This window comes from Cheilinus undulatus, linkage group 20, assembly GCF_018320785.1.
Source record: "Cheilinus undulatus linkage group 20, ASM1832078v1, whole genome shotgun sequence".
Taxonomy (NCBI): Eukaryota; Metazoa; Chordata; class Actinopteri; order Labriformes; family Labridae; genus Cheilinus; species Cheilinus undulatus.
The window spans coordinates 14,361,271-14,384,728 of NC_054884.1; the positions used below are offsets into that span (position 1 = coordinate 14,361,271).

General features: G+C 39.9%; 1 protein-coding gene across 2 annotated transcripts; it reads left to right on the plus strand.

Moving 5' to 3' along the window:
- Positions 1–1,171: 1,171 nt before the first annotated feature.
- zc3h7bb (zinc finger CCCH-type containing 7Bb) lies at positions 1,172–20,250 on the plus strand. Of its 2 annotated transcripts, none has more exons than XM_041815100.1 (21): positions 1,172–1,388; positions 2,246–2,307; positions 2,399–2,435; positions 2,724–2,921; positions 3,235–3,393; positions 5,853–5,993; positions 6,073–6,115; positions 6,204–6,442; positions 7,095–7,380; positions 7,867–7,925; positions 8,084–8,183; positions 8,427–8,588; positions 10,178–10,383; positions 10,469–10,569; positions 10,702–10,883; positions 11,021–11,100; positions 11,312–11,589; positions 14,037–14,142; positions 14,562–14,670; positions 16,521–16,654; positions 16,779–20,250. In XM_041815100.1, exons 2-21 carry the CDS (start codon positions 2,249–2,251, stop codon positions 16,818–16,820), a joined length of 2,721 nt encoding a protein of 906 aa, XP_041671034.1. In that variant the 5' UTR covers positions 1,172–1,388; positions 2,246–2,248; the 3' UTR covers positions 16,821–20,250. The 2 variants fall into 2 exon arrangements, with proteins under 2 accessions (XP_041671034.1, XP_041671032.1); XM_041815098.1 differs by lacking the exon at positions 1,172–1,388 and adding an exon at positions 1,431–1,578.
- Positions 20,251–23,458: the final 3,208 nt, after the last annotated feature.

The following is a 23,458-nucleotide window of genomic DNA, read 5'->3' on the forward strand; positions in this document are numbered from 1 at the left end:
TTGTTAAAAAGTATTAATAATCATGTTTTTAAGTTTGAAATATTCTTGTTTCCTCAGAGTAGCCAAGACCGCCAATAAGGAGGAGAGCTTTCTGTTGCCCAGCCAAGGGGGCCCATGGAGGTCTACTAATTCATGTTCCTTTGTAAAGTAAGACTGTGATAACCATATTTAATATTTAACCTGAATAATAAACACTCTAATCAAAACAACAAAAACAAATGTTTTTTCTGTAGAATAATATAGGCTTTTTCAAACCGTAAGGACATTTTCTTAAACCAGGATGACTTTTTTTGGTAATGTTAACAATGCGGATGGGCACATTGGCAAAACGATTCCAGAAAGTAATGCCAGACTTCATAGCTAAGCCATAATGAGCACATACATCTGGATGCTAAAATAAAATAGAATACAAATTTTGCATGAAAGGCAGAAAAAGTGATGAAAAGTTGTTAAAGAGTAGCAAAAAGGATTAAGGCAAAATAGGGTCTGGGGGGGAAATTGTGAAACATTTGCAAAAACGTGTGGCTAAAGTAGTGAAAAGAAGTTCAACAAAAAATCAAATATGTTAAAAGGTGCAAAAAAAGGCAACAAGTGGCAAAACTTGGTTAAAAGAGGCAAAAATTGATCAATTGTGGTAAAATGGGCAGAAACAGTGATGAAAAGGGGTTAAAAAGTTGCACTCAGGTCCCAATGATAGCATTACACACGTTTCAGCATCAACATGAGCTAAATGTTAGCTAGGACGCTAGCACCAATGCTACTGATCCTTTCTACAGCCTATGTACTGATCCAGCACACGTTGATATTAATAAATCTGAAATGAGGAGGACCCATTCACTGGGTTGATCAGGGGTCGAGCCAAATCTTTGGGCGGGCCTGACCGGAGACTAGAATTATTTTTGAAGGGAGGACTTTAATTGTAGGGAGTGGGGCGGTGCTACAACAAAACATTAATGTCTTCAGCTAGGATGAATATACGCAATTTTTCTAAGCGCATAAGGTCGAGCATTTTTTTTATTAGTTATGAAATGTATTAGTTTAGTGGTTTCTTCGTATTTATTATTTCCACTGTCCATGGTTGAGTCCTATAAAAACAGTGACAACGGTTTTGTCGCCCTCTTGTGGCCCCTGTTCTTGAAACTTGTTGCGATACTGCCCTGGTATCAGTAGCTAACCGTTAGCTAGCTAACGTTAGCCACTCTGTGTATCTAGCAGCAGTCGTAGCGCAGAGAAACTCGTGCTCCGTCCAAACACCAATGACAGGGACACTAAACTTTCAAATATGCGCCTGGATATGCACTAATATTTGGCTGGTTAAGTTTTACTACCCTTTTCACCACGTTTTGCGAAGCTATCTCTGATCTGAAAACCGCCCAACTTAACTGTCGGTGAGTTGTCGCGTGAAGTGGAGGGTTTGGCTGTTAGCTTAGTAAAGGAAGGAAACGCTAGCGAACTAGCCTGGTAGCCAGCTGGGGCTATGCACGGCGAAACCAAATGTCAACCAAACAGACATTATTTGGAAACTGTACAATAAATAATACAGTTTATTAACATTGTAGAGAAGTTAACGTTATGCAGGTAAACTTTGCTTTCTTATTCGTTTACATCAATCTGGGGAAGTTCTAGTGATTAGCATTTAGGCTGAAGGGGCAAGTAGCATTAGCTGGCTAATCTCAACCATCGGCAGGTAAACTCGGGTTGTTTTACCGTTACCTACACTGACGCCATTAGTGGCAAACTGCAGTTTATAACACATATGAATCCCAGACAGTGTGTGATTTTTGGGAATCGACCAGACAGAAGCTTGTGAAGAAAGCGCTACCACTATATGGGGTTGTTTTTTCTTAGCAGTGTTACTGGAGACATTTAAACACTCAGATGACCCTTTCATCACATACTGATTTTATATTATCAAATATTTCTCAGTGTCTTACTCAGATAACAAAAATGTGAACATAACTTTGCTAACTCCAACTATTTGCAGGCGTCACCGCTAGCCGTCCCAGCTGTTTGTTTACGCAAGTCCGATGATCGCATAGCATGTGTTAGTGGCAGGCCCGGGCTTGTACAGGGCGACTGTAAGTTCGGATGTTTTAGAAACGATTTAAATAAAGGGTTGACATGGGCATAGCCATCGGGATTCTTATGTCATAGGTAGATACGTTGACTGTAGCTGTCAGGTTTTTTAATACGACTACAAGTGGACTTTTAAACTGGTGCGAGTAAACCTTGTCCTTACCCTCAGACTATGGACCCAGACCGACTGAAACGAAGAGAGGAAATTCAGAAAGCAATGAGTTTCATCCAGTAAGTAAAGAACTAACAAGTCCCAACACAACCCTAATGCCTCTTTATGTATAGTGGAATTAATTTGATCCTTCTTATTCTCTGTTTACAGGTCATCATTGCCTTTTCCAGAGCCTGAGAGTTATGAGGTTTGCTCTGAACCCTTATGCTACTTCAATATTTACCAAGTTTCATCATGACCATTCCAAGAACTTAAACTTTAATCTGCTGAAACTAAGTTTGGTTTTGTTCATTTTGTTTAACTTTTTTACAAATATTTTACCTCTCTCTCATCCTGCCCTTCACTCTTCCTTCTGTGTGTTTGGGTCCATCTCTTATTACTTTTCCATTATTTGTTTATGTTACCCTCTCTCCCCCCTCTCAAATACCTTCACTATTGAATCTCTTTTTAACCTTTTTCCACACATTCTCTACAGGCATTTCTGACCCAGTTAGTATGTAACTTGCTGGATGAGGGGAATTCTTGTTTTCGAGATGGGGACTGGCGTCAGGCAAGCCAGCAGTACGGGGAGGGGATAAGTGTAGCCCGCTATGCTCAGGCTGAGGCCCTTGTCATCCCCACTGAGCTGCTGGAGAGCCTCTATGTCAATAGGGCTGCAGCCTTCTATCAGACGGTGAGGGAGAGGGGGGTAAAGGGACATGGCACTCACAGATGATTTTTGAACAATGATACAAAAGTAGGAATTGTTTGTTTGACTCTAAAAGATTAAATCATTTGTTACCTATCTGAGCAGCTTTTTGAAAATTTCAAACATGAAGTAAACATGTAATTACTTCACTAGACCACTTTGCTACATTATTAGAAGTCTGCTGTATTAGTCTCTTTTTCAAGGACTTAACTGTTGAAATACTATTTAACTGTTTTTTGCAGTATCTCAGATGTTGTTGCTTAAAGTGAAATGAATCCTTGTTTTTATCCCCATTCAGAGGGAGTATGAGCGTGGTGTGCAGGACTGTGACAGCGCACTGTGTGTGTCAGAAGGCTGCCGTAGAGCTTTGTATCGCAAAGCAATCTGTCTGAGGGAGCTGGGACGATTCAGAGAGGCCTACGAATGTGGAACCAAATGTCTTCTCACAGCACCTCACGTATGTAGAAATGTTAATACAAATTACTTTCTCTGCCTTAAGGCTGGTGTTGTATTTGCTTTTAGTTACTTATATTCATAGACATGATGGCTGGCACAATGGACAAGAATGGCAGAAAGTTTTGAAGAAAGAAGGATCAAGAGGCAGATTATCAACAGCTGTACAACATGTCATTGGCTGCATCTCAGTTCTCTTAAGTTATGTCCATGAGTTGTGTCCCTCTCCTCTGTAGCATCACATGAAGCAACGTTAGTTTGTGTTGAAGGTGCCAGCTAGTTGTGTCTCATAAATATGAACTGTATTAATTCAGATAAAGTATTCCCTGAAACAGTGTTTGGTCTCAGTGTATTTGTGATCACAGACACCTGAACTAGGGATGCATGATACTGGATTTTTGCAGATATTTAAAAAATAATCTTAGATAATAACAATAGATACTGATAATTAGATATAGCTCGGACCTAAAACCTCAGTATGTAAAATTCACAATTTAAATTTTTAGAATGAACAATTCATATATTTCAGTCCTCAAAACACTTTTGGGTGTAAAGAAGGATTATAAATAAAGACTTCAGCTGACGTAGGTCTGATGGTCTGGCTTAAAAGACCACAGACATATTTTCTTATACTATAGCCAACGTACTGGTTGTAAATATCTGCAGAAGTTGTCGTATCTGCATATAATGATATCATGCAGATAATATTGTGCATCCCTAACTTACTTACCCTGACTTGAATTCTCTTCATGATATAATAAACACAGAGTAACTGCCCATTAAAGGAAATATTTATTTATGAGTGTCTTGATATAAAGACCCAAAGACATTTTATGTTTGATGGTTAATTAGGTGAGGTTGTTGTCAATTTGAGAATAAGACAGATGGCTCCAATTTCCTAAATAAATGAATTGGAATTTGAAACCAAAAGCTATTTTCCTTTTTTTTTTTCCAAAAAGACTGTAACCAGTTTATTTTTATACTACCATCAATTTATTCAGCATAGCTTTTAGCTCTCGCTCCTCAAACTCCTTCTCCAGAACTCTTTACCTGAGGTAATGATTTTTCCTTTTCAATATAAAATTAGAAAGGGGTTGCATTGCTTTCATTGGGAACTTTGAGGTGCCTTCCATTTTTGTTTGAAAACTATAATGAAAGTATCTCTTTGAGACCACAACTTTAGTTTAGATTTACATTTATCTAAAGTGTTCCATATGTTTATATCGAGCAGTGAATCTGTATCCTTTGTTACATGTAAACCTCAACATTTTACTGATGTTGTGGGGTATTATGAATTGTTGTCTGAGAAGTGTTTTGTGTCAGTAATAATTAACAGTTTGTAAGCGTGTTTTAAACTAGAGGCTCTGGAGAAAACTCTATTCTTCAGCAGTGATGGAACAGCAGTGGAAGCACGGAAGAGGATTAGGGCCAGAGGCGGAGGAAAAAATAATGCTTTGCACTTAGAGATTAAAATCAAAATGATAAGGGAAAAGTTGAAATGTTGTGAATAAAGTTGGAATTTCTAGAATGAAGTTGAAATATAGTTTCAATATTAAATTCAACATGTCACTGCTGTGTGAAACTATACTTTGGATTTAACAACAATGAGATTATTTCTCGTTCATCTTAGAGCCACTGTTTTAGTTATGACTTTCACTTTCTCTTAATCCTCTTCCTACTCTGCCGTACGTCCCCATGGTCCAGTTCACAAAACGGCCAGCAGATGGCAGTGGACACGATGATGCGGCGCGCGCACGCCTGCAAATCAAGTCATAGGTGGAACTCACGCTTCAATGGATATCGTATATCTACTGCCAGCCAGGCTGAAAGCAAAAATACTGGATTTTTTCGGGGTTCAACACCAGAAGGTCGAGGAGTTGTATATGGGTCACGCATGCTCCGCAGCTAACATGGTAGACCTAACAAGGAAAGATCAATTTACACATGGCACCAGGCTAATTAGCGGTTAGCAGAAAAGTTAGGTTAATCAGTAACAGTGTGGGCAATGCCAACAGTATCTTATGTCCACCTTACATTCTTTTTCTGCCATGATCTAAGAAATAACATAAAAGCAACATCATAAAGTGTCACCATGTCTGTTGTTTACTTTCTGCACATTTGGCCTATAGACATCTTACGCTGTCCCTAAGAGACAATCCTCGATTAAGAAAAATCCCATGGTCAAGTATGTGAGCAAAAGAAGTTGAGTATGCAGATGGTAAAAAAAGGTTAAAAGCAGGTTTATCTATGCTGTGTCAATGTTTAATTTGGTTCCATGTTGAATCTTTACCCAGGGTCTTGGGTGGGGGCAATGGTAAGGCTTTAAGTTATTGCGATGGAATTTATGTGTATCAAATTATTATACAAGGATGTGATTCTTTTTTACCACTTTGTATTTCTCAAAAGTGAATGAAAATTATCCTTGGCAAATTTGACCTTGTGGTCTTCTGATTGATCTTTTAGGACAGACAGGTGAGCGAACTCGCCCAGGATCTGGCCACTAAACTGGGCCTTAAAGGTCGAAAAGCTTACGTCAGCTCCCAAACAGAATCCACAGCCACTGAAGGGGAGAGTCACGGGGAGAGCTCCCCTCCCACAGGAGAGGTGGGTGCTTCGGTCACAGAGTAGAGCAACATAATTTGACAGAATGAGAGATTAATTTTGTCTTTAATTTTCTCTTAAGATGTCCTCGAATGGGCTGGAATCTCTGAATGACATTGGACCAAGTATGACCTTCAACACATCTGCATGCCATCTACCTTTGCCCACTCCTGTTTTGTGTATTAATAACTTTCATAATGTGTTCAATTTCAGGTGACCTGTCTAGTCCACAGTGCATCCCTGCTCCTTTAGCCACACCCATCCCAGTCAGCGATGAGCCGGCGACACCCATTGTGTCCCCCTGCACTGACCTGTCTGAGAGCCCCAGCAGCCAGACCCTGCCTCCCATGCCATACTCCGTCCCTGTGTCTGATCAGATGGAGGAATGCAGCAGCAGCCTCAAGGATGAGCTGGACAGCCTGCTGGAGTGCATCCCAAAGAAAGTCAGTGAAGTAAGTGAAGGACAGAGAGTTGGCCGCATTTACTCTGCATTTTCATGTTTTTCTGCACGTAGGCTGCTCATTTTGTTTATTCATTTAGTTTTATTAGATTAAGATTAATTCAATTAAAATCAGATTTAATCGAAATTTTAGATTCAGTTGAATCAAAATTGCAAGATAAGGCACATGTGTTTTGAATTGGTGTGACTTCTCTTGGAAGACTTAAAAACTTGTGCTGCACGATTATACTTAAAAAATATTGTGATTTGCAATTCTGATGTGATACATAAATGGTTTCGTGAGTCAGCATGCTTCGTTGTCAAGGACAGTGCAGGGAATAACTACAGTTTTGAAGTTTGTAATTTTTTTTTCAACTCAAAACAAACAGATACTACTTAATATTTTACAAAAAATGAAAGTTTTTTCCATTTTTGAAAATAAAGGTGTTTCTATAAAATTTAATAGTGGCACCATCATAAACTTAAAGGCCTTTCTGTAGGCATTTTCAAAACTTTATGTTACTAAATATAAAGTAATTGCAGCCTTTTATGGGATTATGTCATCACACAGCCTGAGATCGCAAATGTGACTGCGGTTAGATTAGCTGTGCAGTATCCTTAAATTACGCAAAGTAACACTGAAATCTGTCTGTCTCTTGATCCAGAGTCCAGTCCAGGGTGCTATCCCAACCAATCTCCCCAACACAGCGGTGGGTCTCCGGCCTCCGTATTCCCCGAGCCTTCCAGCCCCATCACCTCAGCTACCTTCAGCCTTCTTCAGCTCCTCTATCAGTGAAATGCCCCCTCTAGAGACTTATTTGCCTCTGGCCCAGCGGGACCAGGGCTCCACCCAGGCGCAGGACGCACTGGGAGGCTTCCCCACAGATGGTGAAGGGAAGGCAGGAGTCGCTGCTGGCGGGTTGGACTCACTGTCTGAGTACACTCTCCCTGGTGAGAAAATAATTTATCTTGTATTGGGAAGCATGACGATTTGAAAAAAACACTATGCACAGTTGTTCTGGCATGTTGATTATTTTTAAACCTCAACCAACAGAATTGATCCAAGTTTGATCACTCATACCATATTAGTGTTTCCCACAGAATGACGCTGATGGGATGGCCATCCCACCCAGGCTCATTCCGTATAAAAGTGTGTAAAAGGAATAAGAAAGCATAATTTAAAACAAGTAACTGAATTGTGATATAAGTACAAACAAGATCAGAATTAGTTCTGACATTTTATCCTTTTGCAGAGTGCAAAGACTTGGCTCCAGAGGGGTAATTGCTTCCTTGGTGGTGCCCTAATGGGGATCAAATAAATAAATGATGGGTTCAGCGAGGGTTAGCTTTTACCTGCACTGTCAGCAGCAGACAGTGTGAGTCAGCACCATTACAGTATGGTGTCTGACATCAGTGTCCTTGTGTTTTGTTTTGCAGGGGGACGAGTCTGTCACAGCTTCATCCCTGGAATGCGCAATCACAGTTCTGCACATGCAGTGAGTGATATTCACACACAGATTTGCTTAAATGTCTAAATTTTCAGTAATTTTTGGATAATCTGTTGCAGGAAAACTGATTTTAGAATGGGATTTTATGCCAATGAGTAGCTTTCATGCACTGATTCACACCTCCCTTTCTCTCCTCTCTTCTTCAGAACGGTCCAGCGGGAACAAACCTGTCTCTGCTCTCCAGAAACCCCTTGGCAGCCACACATGAGTTTAGGCAAGCCTGTCACGCCTGTTACAGCAGAATAGGTTTGTCTTTCAACTTTGACTCTCCATGTAACACATTCCCAGTGGGAGTTGAACTAATATATATGAAATATCTTTAGTTTCTCTATGATTGTTGAGTCATCAAATATTTTCAACAGCTGTCATCACTTTCCAAATGGAGTTACGGGATACATATATATCATCTTACAAAAGTCCTGATGAAATAATAGTCATTTCTCACTGAACAGAGTAATTTAACCTCCTCTTTCCTCTACTTGTGCACAGGTCCACGAGTGATGGACTACAAGTATCAACCAGAAGCTGCACACCGCTGTAAGAGGGATGTGCTGCTATGCCGTATAAAAAGTACAGATGACCCCACTTGGAAGAGAATCAGGCCAAGACCAGCACGAAACAACTTCCTGGGGGCATTTGTACTCTGTAAAGGTACAATTGCTCTACTTAATTTCTAATTAATGATCACAATATTTATACTGCATATTAGGGGTGTAACAGTATTTGTATTCGTTGACAAATACGTTCATTTAAAACAGGTAAAAAAGAAAGCAAATGTGACAGTGTTTACTGCTGATCTAGGTGCCAGTAAGGTCTGTGTTTAATAACCACCATTAATCAACCAACGAAGAAGCTGGCAAAACATGCACAGTAGAGAAGTTTGTTGCCATATAAATATATAGATAGAACTGCAGAGTAGTGAGACCTGTACTAATTTTAAAAGCCTTCTCATGTGAGACAGAGCTAGTTGAAGACATTACCTTAACTAATTCATTTTTTTAAGACTGCGAACACAGTAAACACACAGTAGAGAACACAGACTACATGCTTTTATTCAAGCGCTCTGCTCCAGCTCTGTTGCAACGTCCCGTCCTGTGTTTACATGAGTGACTCTGTAGTTCTTTACTGATGAACATCAGTCTGGATTTTGCACAGGTAACCACTGCACTGGCTATTTACTAACAATGGTGTCATGGCACCCTAACCTGGCACACCAGATGGATTTGTTTCACACATCCATCTAAACCACTCATAGACAGCGTCTGGGAAAGGACAGAGCCTTTGAAAAACACTCAAAGGGTGATTGGATGAACGTTCTGTCTGTCACATCTTTACGTGCCAATCAGAGGAACAAAACATGTGATGCAGCCGCTACCGAGCTGTGCCCCTACCGAAGAAGTAAACTCCATAGAGAACTGCATAACGCAAACCATGGCGACTGTAGACATGTCACTACATGACTTTTGTTGTTTTTGAAAAGAAAACAACTCAATGCTGTTCTCTGTTCTGCTTTTAACAAAGAAATGTCGTCAAGTTCTGATGAAACTAGCGCTTTAGCAGCATCCACGCTAATGCCTTTTGCCTTCATTGCACCGGCCTCTTGTTGCTGTTTGCTTACGTCACGAATCTGCTGTGCTTGAAAGTACTGCCCCTTGATGCTCACTGGTCCTTTCACTTTCTAACCGGGCCCAGACCATTCAGATGGGAGCTTTGCAAGATGGATTCGCCAGTGCGAAACAGAGAAACGGGCTTATTCATCTGCTTTGCAAGGTTAATAGCAGTAAATTCATCAGTAAATTCATCAGTTTAAATTGGAATTGTATGATGTATTTTATTTTATTACTTCAAATCAGGAGATATGAGGCCATTCATTTCTGTGTGCAAATTTTTTTTTTCTCTTTTTCTACCTCATGTTTAATGTGTCACAGGTTGTACTAACTGTTGCAGATTTTTCCAACGCACTATAAGCTGCACTAATGTAAGTCTAAAAAATAGTAATTATAAATTAGGGAAACCTGGAATTATAAATCTGGGACTTCGTGCTCCTTTTTATTGATGAACGGAACCCATATTGAACCAAGGTACAAACCGAACTGTGACGTCTGTGAACTGTTACATCCTTACTACTGTTAAAGTTTGGAAAATCAGTGTGAGAAATATACCCATCAGCCACGTGATAGAAATAGGGTGAAAGGTGTGTTTATGTTTCTTTAAATATGATCTCTTTCTGTGTACTGCAGAGGTACAAGAGCGCCAGGAGTGCCAGTATGGGGAGAACTGTACATTTGCTTACTGCCAGGAAGAGATTGATGTTTGGACTCAGGAGAGGAAGGGCGCGTTGAGCAGAGAGCTGCTGTTTGATCCTCTGGGTAGCACAGAGAGACGAGCGCTCAGCGTCACCAGGCTACTGCAACTCCATATGGGCATGTTCATGTTCCTCTGTGAGGTCAGAACATATGATTTGATATCTTTTTGGTCTTTTTGTACCTTTATAAAAATGATTTATCTCCATCACTTTACTCTTTCAACAGGAATGTTTTGACAGTAAGCCCCGCATCATTAGCAAACGCAGCAAAGAAAACTTAGCAGTGTGCTCAAACCTCACAGCTCGACACCCGTTCGACGACAACAAGTGAGTTAAATTTTTCTTAATTATACAGCAGACATTTTACATCAAGCTAAGTTTGGTTTGTTTATATTTTGATGAAACACAGATGGAATTAATGCGTCAAACAGTGTGAATAATCACCTCTATCTGGTTCAGGTGCCTGGTGCACGTGGTGAGGTCAGCCAATGTGCGCTACAGTAAGGTGCGTCCCCTGCACCCTCTCTGTCAGTTTGATGTGTGTCGCCATGAGGTTCGCTATGGCTGCCAGCGTGAAGACAGCTGCTCCTTTGCTCACTCTGTCATAGAGCTAAAATGCTGGGTCCTGCAGCAGGATACCGGTGAGTACATCTTACACCATTTAACGGGAAAAAGATGTAATCCAGTCATCAGCAGCCACAGCTGATATGACAATATAAAGTAAGTTTTCAGTGATTGAGGACTTTTGTACTTAGCTGCTCCCTGGTACTTCCCTCAGGTATCACACATGAAGAGATGGTGCAGGAGTCCAAGAGACACTGGCAGAGGCTGGAGCAGAATGCACAGAAACAGCAGAAGGTGAGACAGGATAGGGTCAGAGACTTACAGCTAGGTACTAATCCTTGGAAGAGTGTAGACTGCCCCATGTATCTGCTGATGCAGCCACCTCAACCACTTGTATTTTTGAGATTGTACATAGCTACCAGTAACAAGCTTAAGACATAGTAAGTTGATCCAAAGGGGCTAAAGGAAAAATCTAATTCTTCATTCTTCTTTCCCTGTGTTTCAGCCCATCCACACCCCCCATCCAAGCAGCAGCTTACCTCCAGGAGGAGTGGGTGGAATGGGAGGTGGTGGCGTAGGTGGAGGAGTTGGGGGAGATGGCCTTGGTGGAGGTGGTGTGAGCCCAATGGGTGGCATGGGGGTGGGGGGGTTGGGAGCAGTGGCTGGAAGAGGGCGACCACTCAACCTTAAAATGAAATTTGTGTGTGGTCAGTGTTGGCGAGAAGGACAGGTAAACGAACCCGACAAGAACCTGAAGTACTGCACAGCCAAAGCACGTCACAGGTGAGGCCTGTCTCATAAATGCACTCACACTGTTTTCCATGTGTTTTACATGAACAGGGACTAGTATTAAAGACCAGTACTGAGTTGGTGACAGTTCATCTGTTATTACAAAAGTATTGGCAAGCTCTGGTACATGCATTGCTGCCAACAGTATTCATGTGAAATTCATAAATGATATTTTTATTAGGAAGTGCTCATTTTCAATGCAAAACCAATGCAGTCTAACATTTTCAGTGTTCAGCTTAATCAACCTTTTATGATTAACTCATAAATCCCCTTGCTATTAACTGTTTCATTGTCACAGCGGTCTCAGTTCAACTGTTGGAACAGGGCTGTGCTCGTCATTGTCATTTCTCCTCCATTGGCTTTGTGATCCATCTTTGTCAGCACTAGTTGAGGAAATGCTGAACTGGACAGGTCTCCCCCCTTAGTTTGTCCACTACGTCTACATCTTTTTCCATATAAAACCACCATATGAGATCATTCACAGATTAAAAACACTCCACTTGTTATGGCTGAGGTAGCACGATTGCTGTCTGCAGCAGACTGTAGTTACACAGAGAGGGAAAAGTCCACTGCTGCATGTTTCCTTTGATACACTGATTTTATTTTTCAGTCTCACATCAGATTTATGATGAAAATATAAGCAGTCCAAACTTAACGTGGTTCAAGCAGGACAGCTGCTCTCTTCACACCCCCCACCCCCTCACTCTTGTTATGAGGCTGCTCGTCACAAGAGCGTCTTTTATAATAGAATTCTGCTCTAGTCTAAACTCTGCATTTATTATAATCAAGGTAGCAATAAATAAAAAATAAGAAAAATGCATCACTATAACATCATATGCCCCATATTTAACCTTAATTAAATCTCATAAGATGAATAAACTACAAAAATAAACTATCTGCCACATTCAAGGCCCATGTGTAAAGTATGAAGGGCTGATAAAGAGCAGTCCACGTGTGTAATTAAGTTTAAGAAAAAATTCTAAAATGGAAACACAGGCCAAACATTTTGATCATTATTATAAAAGGTTGCAAAAAAGTCCATATTGGTGCTTTAGAGTGATCTGAGGATTTGAGGAAACAAAAACGTTTGGCATTGAAAGTGTTTGCTGTTTTAAATCATCATGTTTAACATAAATGTTCAAAGTTGTGTTCCTAATTTAAAGGTAATCAGGTCTTTGTTGTTTTAGTTAAAGAGATACTTTTATTAAATACAATGACCTGTCTATTATTTAATTGCAGAAATGCTTTTTAAAATTTTTTAACCGAAATTTTTGCATAAAATCGACTGATATCGATCCTAGGCCTCATATCGAATCGTATCGTGGCAGATTTTGTGATATCAGAAAATGTTGTATCGCTGTCCAAAATATTGATATCGATATCGTATCGGGCTGAAACAGGTGAATTACTACTACTACTAGCAACAATAAATGTTGGTGAGAAATGCACTGAGACTAAGGTTGTGGTCTCTGCCAGTGCAAAAACGTGGCTGTGGACAATGGTCCTAAAGCGCTCAGTGAAATGAATGTAAAATTAGTGGCAATGCCAACAAACAGGCTGACAATGAAGGGCATCTTGTCAGCCTTCTCCATTTCATCACAGTCAGTTTGTTTACATGCAATGAGGAAAAAGTTGTTTTATTGTGTTAGTCTGACTCAATATAGACTTTCAAAACACATGTGTATATAGTAGTTCTGGGCGATTAATTGAAAAATGATCAAAACCGACATTTAGAGCCAATAACCGGCGTAAACCTGCCATTCCTAAAGTTGAACAGTTTTCAGCTGAGAGGGCATTAAGTGCGCTGACAAGAACAGCTGACGTTGAGTGTGTTTTTTCTGCTAAGAATGCTGGACTACATTGGTTTTGAATAGAAAATAAGCACTGTCAGCGAAAAAGCGGCAGCTGTGAACACAGGCCCTTACACTTATCACAGCAGAAGTCAGAGTGGGTTGCATTTATGCCAGAAGTATAACATGGAGTATGTATGAAATATACACAGCTGTAAAGTTGGTCTGTTTTTTTCACCTCATTCACAAACAACCATTTTAAGGTCAGCAGGAAGAAAGTCTATAGGGACCCACCTACCAAAGTGGATATGGAAATGCTCCTGTCATAAAATCAATGCTCCTCAGTTACTTAAACTGTGACAAGTGCAATAGACAACATAAAGATTAGAGACTACTGTCTGACGTTTCTAACTCAGGACAGCTTCTCTAGAGTTTTTCTTACAAATTCTTCATTACTTTTTTTAAACAAATTGTGCAAAAGATAGTAATTCAACTTGTAGGCCACTGAAATTTGGGTGTGTTTTGGGTGTATGATAATCTTCTTTTGTAATTACACTGGCGAGTACACAGTTGTTTATAATTGTTTAATAGTGGCTTCCTTTTAAGTGCTGCCATTTTTTTTTTCTTCCTCGTTTCGTTTTCTCTCCCTAGCTGGACAAAAGAGCGGCGGGTCCTTCTGGTGAAATCCTTTGAGAAGAAGAAATGGGTAGTTGTTCGGCCTCTGCCTTTCTCTCGTACATATCCACAGCAATATGACGTGAGTTCTTCCCTTACACTCCTCTTCTCCTCTCTGACCCTCTCACATGTTCAGTACAGCTGACTCAGTTTTTGCCCTGGGGGACAGGTGTTGTTGTAAATTTCCTTCCCTTCCTTCTTGGTGTTGGGTAGCTTCAAATGTGCCTTTGACAGTGTTTTCATGTTGATACTGTAAGCAGTGTTAACTAACAGTACTCAAGATTGTAGGATTACCACTTTTACTGATTAGAAGAGCTTAAACAATCAATGTCTTATCAGAAAACATTAAAATTGCAACATGTCCCTTACAGTTAATGGTTGACTGTAATTGACATAAATAACCTGTTATAGTCAAGTAAGAGGATTTAGATAGAACATTAAGTGTCTTTCAGTGTTATTTTTATCTCTTTTTGACCTTTGCTTTCACTGTGTTGTATACAGATGTGTGTGCATGTGATGAAGCAGAAGAAATGCCACTATATTGGGAACTGCTCATTTGCCCACAGTCTGGAAGAGAGGGATGTCTGGACATACATGAAGAACAACAGTTGTAAGCTCCTGGATCCATCCTGAACCTCAAAGTTTTGTTATCCATTAATTTAGAGATTTTAGATGTTAAAGAGAATTCAGAAAGAGCTACTACATGGTCTGTTTCACACATTTAGATCTGATTTATTATGTTTTCTCCATCTTTTTCAATTGACCCTTCGCTTAGCCTGTCCCTTAACCAGTCATAGTCTAATCCTCCGTTAGCAACCGTAACCATGCATGGGAGGCCTTCCCATCTTTAAGCAGAAGCAAGTATGCCAAAGCAAATCTCACAGCTGATACCTCAAATGTTTAGAGTGGGGTGTTGTATTTTTTTCTCTCCTAAACCCAAAAAGCCAAGAGGAGAGGACTGGATATGAATAAAACTGAGTGGAAGACTGCATGAACAGTTTAATTTATCTGGATGTAGGTTGTTTAAACACAGGGATGTCCCGATCGTATGTATCGGATCTGAGTCGATATAAGCATTTTTAATTGATTGGAGATCGGCAGTTTGATCCGATCAGCCCAGCCGATCATTTACGTCAGCTGTTGTAAATGGAGCACAATTTACAACAGACGGAAAACGCATCAGTAACACAACAAAGCAGCAGTAGCAACATTAGCATTTGTGTGCTCAAAATGTCAGCGGTGTGGAAAAACTCAAAACGTGAGAGTGAAAACATTCCGGTGGCCACTTGCAGCATCTGTAACACAACAGTTTCAAGAGGTGGTAGCAGCAGTTAACACTACAAATTTGATCCGTCGTCTCCGAGCTTAACATACAATGGAGTATGTTGACTTCACTAGAGCAACAGGCAGCTTCAACAAATCAACAACCTCTGGACTTAAAGAGGAAAGACAAGTATCCTCCAGAGAGCAATAAGGCAAAAAAGATAACAGAAAAAGTAGTCGAATTCTTCGCTTTTGACAGCCAGCCCATCTCTGTGGTGGAGAATTTGGGTTTTTGTTGTCTTCTTGAGCTTTTGGACCATGCTATGCCCTGCCGTCTTGACATTACGTTACTGACACTGCTTTACCGTAGCCCACTTCTGATGCCAGTGTGGCATCAGAAGTGGGCTACATTTCTTTATGAAATAAAGAGCAGAGAACAGCACTGAAAGCTTTTCACAATGGAAAAACATTTTTGCTGGGCTTCAGAATGATTTTGAGGTAGTTACAGGTGGGATTGTACAGTAAGCCGGTATATACAATGGCTGCTGCTGATGTAGTGATTTCCTTGCTTGTTGCTATGATATAGCAGCAGTTTTATCAGAACTGGGCCACATTTCTTTGTTGAAATAAGAGCAAAGAGCCACATTGCCTCAGCAATATCAGTCGGCATGAGTTTTATCCACCATAAAGCTGAAGTTAGGTTCACGACTGTTGCTTTATGTTTATGCTGCTGTTGGTAATTACTGGCTAACATGAACTCTACTTAGACTACTCTGAACGGACTTTTCACAGGCAGTTTGTGGACATTTCTGTTTACTTCTGATATTTTTGGCATGTCTTTGACTAGAAATCTTATTTTTCCTTCAGAAAACTTCCTACTAATACAGTGGAAAACTCCATATTTAATATGGTGGGTGTGAAAGCTTGACAGGGGTAGCAAAAGCAACTGGGACTTAGCGAAAGGTCAATTGGGATGTTAAATCATACCTCTAAAAACAATTGAAACCACGTAGAATATATTAGAGAGGCACAATTAACAAATTATGCCCTGTGATTCATGCATCTCCTTTTGCCCACCTTCACAATCGTGATAAATTACACTGATTGAAGTGCCTACCTGTTATGTATTACACTTGAGACACAGTCACAGACGTCATTGTCTGTTTTTCTTTCTTTGGTAACCTCTCTTTTTCTCAGTGAGAGATATGCAACAGATGTATGAACTGTGGCTTCAGCTCACCAATCAGAGCAGACGTACAGACAGCTCAGCTGTGACCCCGCCCCCAGAGGACAAGCAAGTCACCATAACAGCAGATTACACAGAGGGCATGGTGAGTGGCTATACTGAGTTTCAAAAGGAAATATGCACACAGAACCCTTCTTTACGTATCAACAGCTTGAGAATATTGTTGGTAATAAGTGTGAGAGAGGATCTGTATCTGTTTGTGATTTCAGGGAGGTCGGGGGTTGTCAGACGGAGACGATCTCTGTGGTTGAACAGAGGCAGCTGATCACTGCTGAGCTCCAGACAGAGACGGGCCTGCTATACCAGCTACAACTCAACAGTCTGTCATCTTACCAGTCTGACCCCCTCAAGCATCTAGCCAGTAGTGTGAGAGAAGATTGTCACACTTCCGCCCTCATATATGCACACAAACATAGCAGACACATCCTCACAGCACGAAATACACCAACCACTGGCACCAGTCAACACAGAGAGAAGGCTGCAGTTACACACAGCAGCTTTAGTTTCCCACTAAGCAGATTATACCACAGAGAGTCCACAGACAACTAGTTTTACCCTGACTAAAATCAAATCAGCTAGTGTTCCCTAGTGCTCTTAGACCAAGCAACTTTGATTTCTTTTTTGTGTTTCGCGGCACTGAAACAATTCTATGTTAGGTGCGCTGGTCGCACCCCGTGTATTTTGCTTGGTGATGGTTCAAAGTTAATTTGAAGCTCAGCACAAGTACGTGAAAAGTTGAATTTATTTTACTTTATAGTGCCAAAACTGCTGAGCGCTCAGTGCTGTTGATGGCTAATGAGACTGAAGAATCTATGTAGTGATGTTTAAAAAAAGAGGTTCTAGGTGGAAACTTGTCTTTGAGCAACCAAATTGTACTCTCCTTCCTTAATGGGAACAGGAGAGGGTCAGATTAACCTCTAGGGATTCATTATTTTGAGCTTTTTCTCTAAGGGGAGTTGTACTTCCCTGTTATATTGTCTGCCATATTGGTAGAGTGCTATGAATGTAAAGCCTGCATGGGCCTTTAAAACTAGGAATTAGTCATTTAAAACATTGCTGTGGTTGTGGAATGTATCAATAGAAAAGAATATTAACATACCCAAGAAAGAGCTGGTGTAACAGAACATTTACCATGATGCAACACAACCCTGGTGAAAATCAGCTCCTTAATTGGAGGAGAACTAACACATAAAACCCTTGTTGTTGCTTTCAGCTGACGCCCAGGTGAATCAAAGTATAATTGAATGCCAGCCCCTCTTACATCGATGCAAAAAGGGGGACAAAACAAGCTCAGTGCATCACCTGTTGCTAGGTTGAGCATGGCTAATGGCTTAAAGCAATTGTTGCCAAAGCGACCAAGGTGCTACTCATCACCATCAATACACTGTCGTAGGAACGCAAAGAAACCTGGAGTTGGTGTTGAAAGGTGACAGAGAAGTGACTGCAGCATATGTAAAGTCTGGGCTAGAGCTGCTCTCAGCAATGGATCAGATCAGACCACAGATGCCCATAAATAAATAATGATGACCTCCCTTTGACTGAAGCACAGTGAGAACACTGACCATGAACAAGTGTTTAGTTGTTAAATATAAGAATTTTGAAACTATTCAAAGGAAATGATTATTTAGAGAGTAAAAAGCTGAGAGATGTCTAATTAAAAGGGATGATGAAGAATGCATTTATCTCTAGTTTTAGGTGATAAAAGTACAGATAATTTGAACATAAGGGTGAGCTGCCGCTTCTTTAGTTGAACTGAGGTCATTATTTAATTGAAAACCAATCACGCCCCATAGCCTCCCAGTGGGAACCCGTGTTCCTCATATGCATCAGAGTGTAGTGTTCCTGTTGGCTAACGGTAGCCCCTAACATTGATCTGCATTATGGGAAACCCGCTAGCTTGAAACAGGAAAATGATTCATACCCCATATCGTGCCTATAGACAACACATAAACATATTACATGCACACACAAACACACCGGCAGGATACCTGTCGCTATCTTATTCAAGCCTTTACTGTGGAAGGAGACACAATGGAGGTATGTCTATATTCAGATACATATACATGCATATTATACATATTTACATATAATGGTATACTACTAATAATAATTGATAACTTAGCGGTTAAGCTTAATAAATATATAACCTGAAAAGCTGTATTGATTACATAGAAGAACTTCTTGTTATTGAGGTATTGCTATATGACATGTATCGCTGAACTAGATGACTATAGTGTTTTTTTTTTTAAGGATTACTCCTTTTATTTTGTAATTTTTCCTTCTGTGTGGGCTGTTCCAGACAGGGTTTATGAAGTTGTTTTACAGCAGAGAGGTAAATTGAATGAGTTGACTGACACACTTTTTCTTTGCTTTTTCTTTTGTTTCATTGTTTACAAGTGCAGCTGCTGATCTCAGTGTATAGGATACAGAGATGTTCTCACTCAATAATATGAGAGCAACATTGAGAGAAGCTTTTCGTTCTGTTTTAAGTAGTGAACTTGGATCAGTGCATTTACTCAATATCCCAAAATACCTGCATTTTAAAAATATTGACATGCAATCTGGGCTAAAGGCAGTTGCAGTCAATTCCAGCAAAAGTTTGAAAAAGCAGAAGAGACAATTTACCTGAAGAAACATACTTGGTCTACAGAATAGTCTGCAGGCCCTACTTTTTATAACTAAAAAAAGGTCTGGACATTAAGGCTGTTGTCTTATTGAGCTTCTTAAAACTGGCATGATCCTGTATGGCAATTTAAATGAACAAGCAAACCACTGACTTAGCCAAAACCATGTCTCCAGTCAGTTTGCGGGTCACATTGCTTCTGTTTTGGGGGTATTGTTGATTTTGAGCCTTTGTCTGGAACAGCCCAGGTATTAGCTTCTCTGAGGGATCGTATTACTACTACTCCTAGTATTATGATGAATATGATGACGATAATGATTGCTATCTATTGACTATTTCTATTTCTTCTCTATATGCTATTGATATATGTATGTTAATTGCAATGTATAACTCTCTTTATATATGTATCCATGTATGAATATAATAATTGACAGTTATATGCGTCTGTGTATGCAGCAATGCACAGCTCTGTCTGGAGGCAGAAAACATCCAGCTTCTGATGAGTAACTTGTGTTTAAATCACTACATGATCGTTGAGGTAAAGTAGGCCTGCTTGATATGAATGTAAGCTGAGCCCTGTTTGTAGGCAGAGGACTGTTTAGGTTCTGGCCAAAGGTAAACAGTTATAACTGATAATTGGCTGTTTCTCCTTGGGTAGTGTTGCAGTCTCTTTCCTACAAACAGAGCCCTCTGCTTGCTGCCAGAGCTGCGCATTGATGTTTAAATTGATTCAAAGACAGATCTGGAACAAAAGCATACATAGTAGCCTATATACTCCCGTATAGCGCCTTATTCGATATACTACACCTATAAGATGATACATACCCCTATTGTATAATCCTGCTTACTATATATACACTATATGATACCTGATACCTATTATAATACTTAGACACCCTTTATAAGGGGATTTAGATAAGAGATAATGGAGCTGTTTCTTTTCTGTGGCTGTGGTCAGTAAAATGTTCCCATCTTGTTCAGGGTGTGAGGAGAATGCTGCAAACTCAAATGCTCTTTTCAGTCATTAAATGTTGGTTAAAGAAAAATGTAAACTATTTCAAAAGGAAAAAATAACGTCAGGAACTAGGGATGCACTGATACCACCAAGTCAAGTACAAGTGCTTACATTTCAATAGTCACCTATTCAGAGTACGGATATGATTATGTCTTAGTATTTTGAAAGATCCTTTTATTTTCATCAGATGTTCCTTGTTTCTCCTCTTGATACTTCGTGTATAGTTTGCAATATGCCCTATTTCTGTCATCCTTATCTTAAAATATCACTCAACCTCAGACATGACTCAAACTTGCCTACCTAGTCAAATCATAAAATGCTAACATTATACTGTAAAACAATATACAGCGGAGTATCTGCTGTTTTTATTAGTATTCGGGCCAGGTATCAACAGCGATACCCCATATTGGTATTGATATCAGTGCATCCTTCTCAACTAGCCAAGGCTTGATAAACCTTTAATTGGCTTGGTGATACAATTGGACACAAGTTTTTCCATTATGTTTATTTCATTTTCTGTCATGTTGCTGTAAAAAGGGCATTTAAGGGAGAGCTTCTCCTCAGCTGTTAAAGAAGGGCCAGTGTTAATGATGTAACTGTGTTATAAATGCAGGAGAATCACAACAAACTGAAGGGGAGGCTGTGCACATAATAAATCACATGTACAGTTATATTAATTTCCTCAACTCAGTCTTTGTCTTGAAACAGTTTCCTTTTTTTGTGTCTACTTCATGAGTGCGTATTTGCCTGCCCATCGTAGCTACTACAGCTGATGATTATGCTTCCTGGTTAAAAAGCAGAGGAATCAAGTCCAAATTGCCAGAAGTTTACAGGACACTTATTACTACAAAACAGCCCTGTTAGACATTCAAAACAAATTTTCTGAGATATGTTTTTTTTTACTGTTTGTTTTTAGATTCAAAGCATCATAAAAGTTCAGCTTTTTCTGCTCACAGACGAAACAACTTTGTCTAAATCTTATCAGTATGATCAGTTTTGGTCACGCATCCTGCTGTGGTTTCATGAATGTTCACAGTTCTTAGAAGAAAGTTTCTGATCAGAACACATTCATGTGACACACCCTGCCTTCTCAACCTCCCCACAGCCAGTTTGTGCCGAATGATTCTCTGGAACAAAACACACCTATGTACACAGCCATGACAAAAATCTTCATTTAATGGTTTTCAATCAGTTATAAAAAATATTGGATATTTGAATTGTTTTCATCATCTTGGACAGAGAAACCAGGGTTGATAGAAGTGGAAAAAACAAGGCCTCTTTTTGTACTGTGTTTTTACATTTTGTTGTTTTATGTTTTGTTTTATTTTCTTGACTTTGTTTTCTCTTTTCTCCTCCCTGGTTGGAAGTTCATGATCACACAAGTGGACCAAATCTCTTGAAAGCATTTAATAAACAGACTGTTTTAGAAAAAAGTGCTTTTTCCATTCATTTATTCTCACAGTTTCTGCTACTTTCCAAAGAGATGAAATGACATGCTGCTGATCATCATGTGCCTATAGTCATTAATCCTTTTGCACCTAATGGTCTATTTGTTGTTCCAATACAGTGTTTCAAAGGATGAGATAAGTGGTATGATAAAGGGTATCTATCATGGCTGATTAAAGAGCTTCACACTGTAAGCCATGATTGATTTCTTACATTTTCCTCCTTGCTTCTTTGTTGTCTGTAGCAGTGAGTGACATGGGGATTTAAAATTAAAAATTTAGAGCAGCCAAAATCAATTCAAACCCCCCCCCCCCCCAAAATTGTTTGAAGATGTGTACAATTTAAATTATTCCAGATTAAACCGGTTCCCAGTAGACTTGAAATAGTACTGTACTGTGAGAAATATTGTTCCAGCTGAACAGAAGTATGTGAACTGAAATATTTCTTGCTCTACAACATTTTTAAACCAGGTTGATATAAGTTATTACCAGCTCATTGGTCACTCTGGCACGAACAGCACGCCCAAGCTGATCCTACAAGTGTTCAGTGGGGTTGAGGTCGGGACTGCTGTCCTGACATTTCATCCTCTCTACTCCCAGATTCTGGAGGTAGTCTCTGATAAACCCTGCTCAGTGGGGGCAGCGTTGTCATCTTGGAGGACAGCATTAGGTTCCAGACTGGAGATATGGGATTGCCTCATTTTTACAGTGAGAGATGCTGCCCCACACCATCATATTGCCTCCACCAAAAGATGTTGCTCCATTGGTACAGCAATCATGTCTTCTCCACCCTTCTACAATCCTACTGCTGTAGGCAGAATCTGGGCTCATCGCTGAACGTAACCTTCCCACATCAGGTACCTGATGGTCAGCACCTGGGGGGACCAGAAGCTCAAAACAAGCTGTCTGACACTGGCAGAGAAGATTTTGCAAAATTTTCATGAGCACAACCCACATTCTCAGCTCTGCTGCTCATCCCACAAATGCATGATCCTTATCAGTGTGGCATCATTTAAAGAGAAGTACACAGCCTTTCCAGCAGTATAAGAAATATTGCCAAGAAACATTGTTACAACAAAGAAATAATCTGCCAAACACAACTTTCCTTTCTACAGTATTTGTACTAAATCTATCTTGAAAACCTAACAATGGGTGGAATTGTCATCCTGCTCTTGAATGCTTTAATATAAAACTGTATTCTTTATTCTCTCCACTCTTATGTGTGCATTTACGACAAATTATCAATGCATGCAATATTATTTGACTTTGACATTAGTAACATAGAAGTTCTCTAAGTAACATTTTTTTTCAAAGGGCTGAACTTCATGTTTTTGTCCTTTGTTCAAATATGCAGTGTGTGCTTTTCTTGGTCAATATGTTGTAATCGCTTACAGTCTGCTGATGTCATCGTCTTTGAAACTGTTGCTCTTTATAATGGCATACAAGCATTTACTGAACTTCAAACATTAGTTAGGATTTAATCTAATTCTTCTGCATTTGGAACATTTTTTCTCTGTACTTCTCTATTCTAACTGCTAGCACAGCCATTATAATCTATGGCAATGTTATTCAACATAAGACCCAGAGGACATAGGACCCTGGGTCTGTAAGGACTTATAGAAACGACCCTTGACAGCGTCACAGTCGACTAGGAGGTGCATGACCTCTTCACGTGTCTATAGCAGCCTTACAAAAACAGTCGTGCACGTGGAGATATCGTCTCTATCCTCCAGGTAGTCTGAGGCCTTGCAAATAACAATTTTTGTTCAATATGCCTTTATTTCTTTCTCAATGGACAAGCGTTAT

Coding starts and splice junctions, on each gene's coding strand:
- zc3h7bb (XM_041815098.1), top strand. Junction 6,116..6,203: donor TCTGAATGACATTGGACCAA/GTATGACCTTCA, acceptor GTTCAATTTCAG/GTGACCTGTCTAGTCCACAG. Junction 11,590..14,036: donor ACAGCCAAAGCACGTCACAG/GTGAGGCCTGTC, acceptor TTCTCTCCCTAG/CTGGACAAAAGAGCGGCGGG.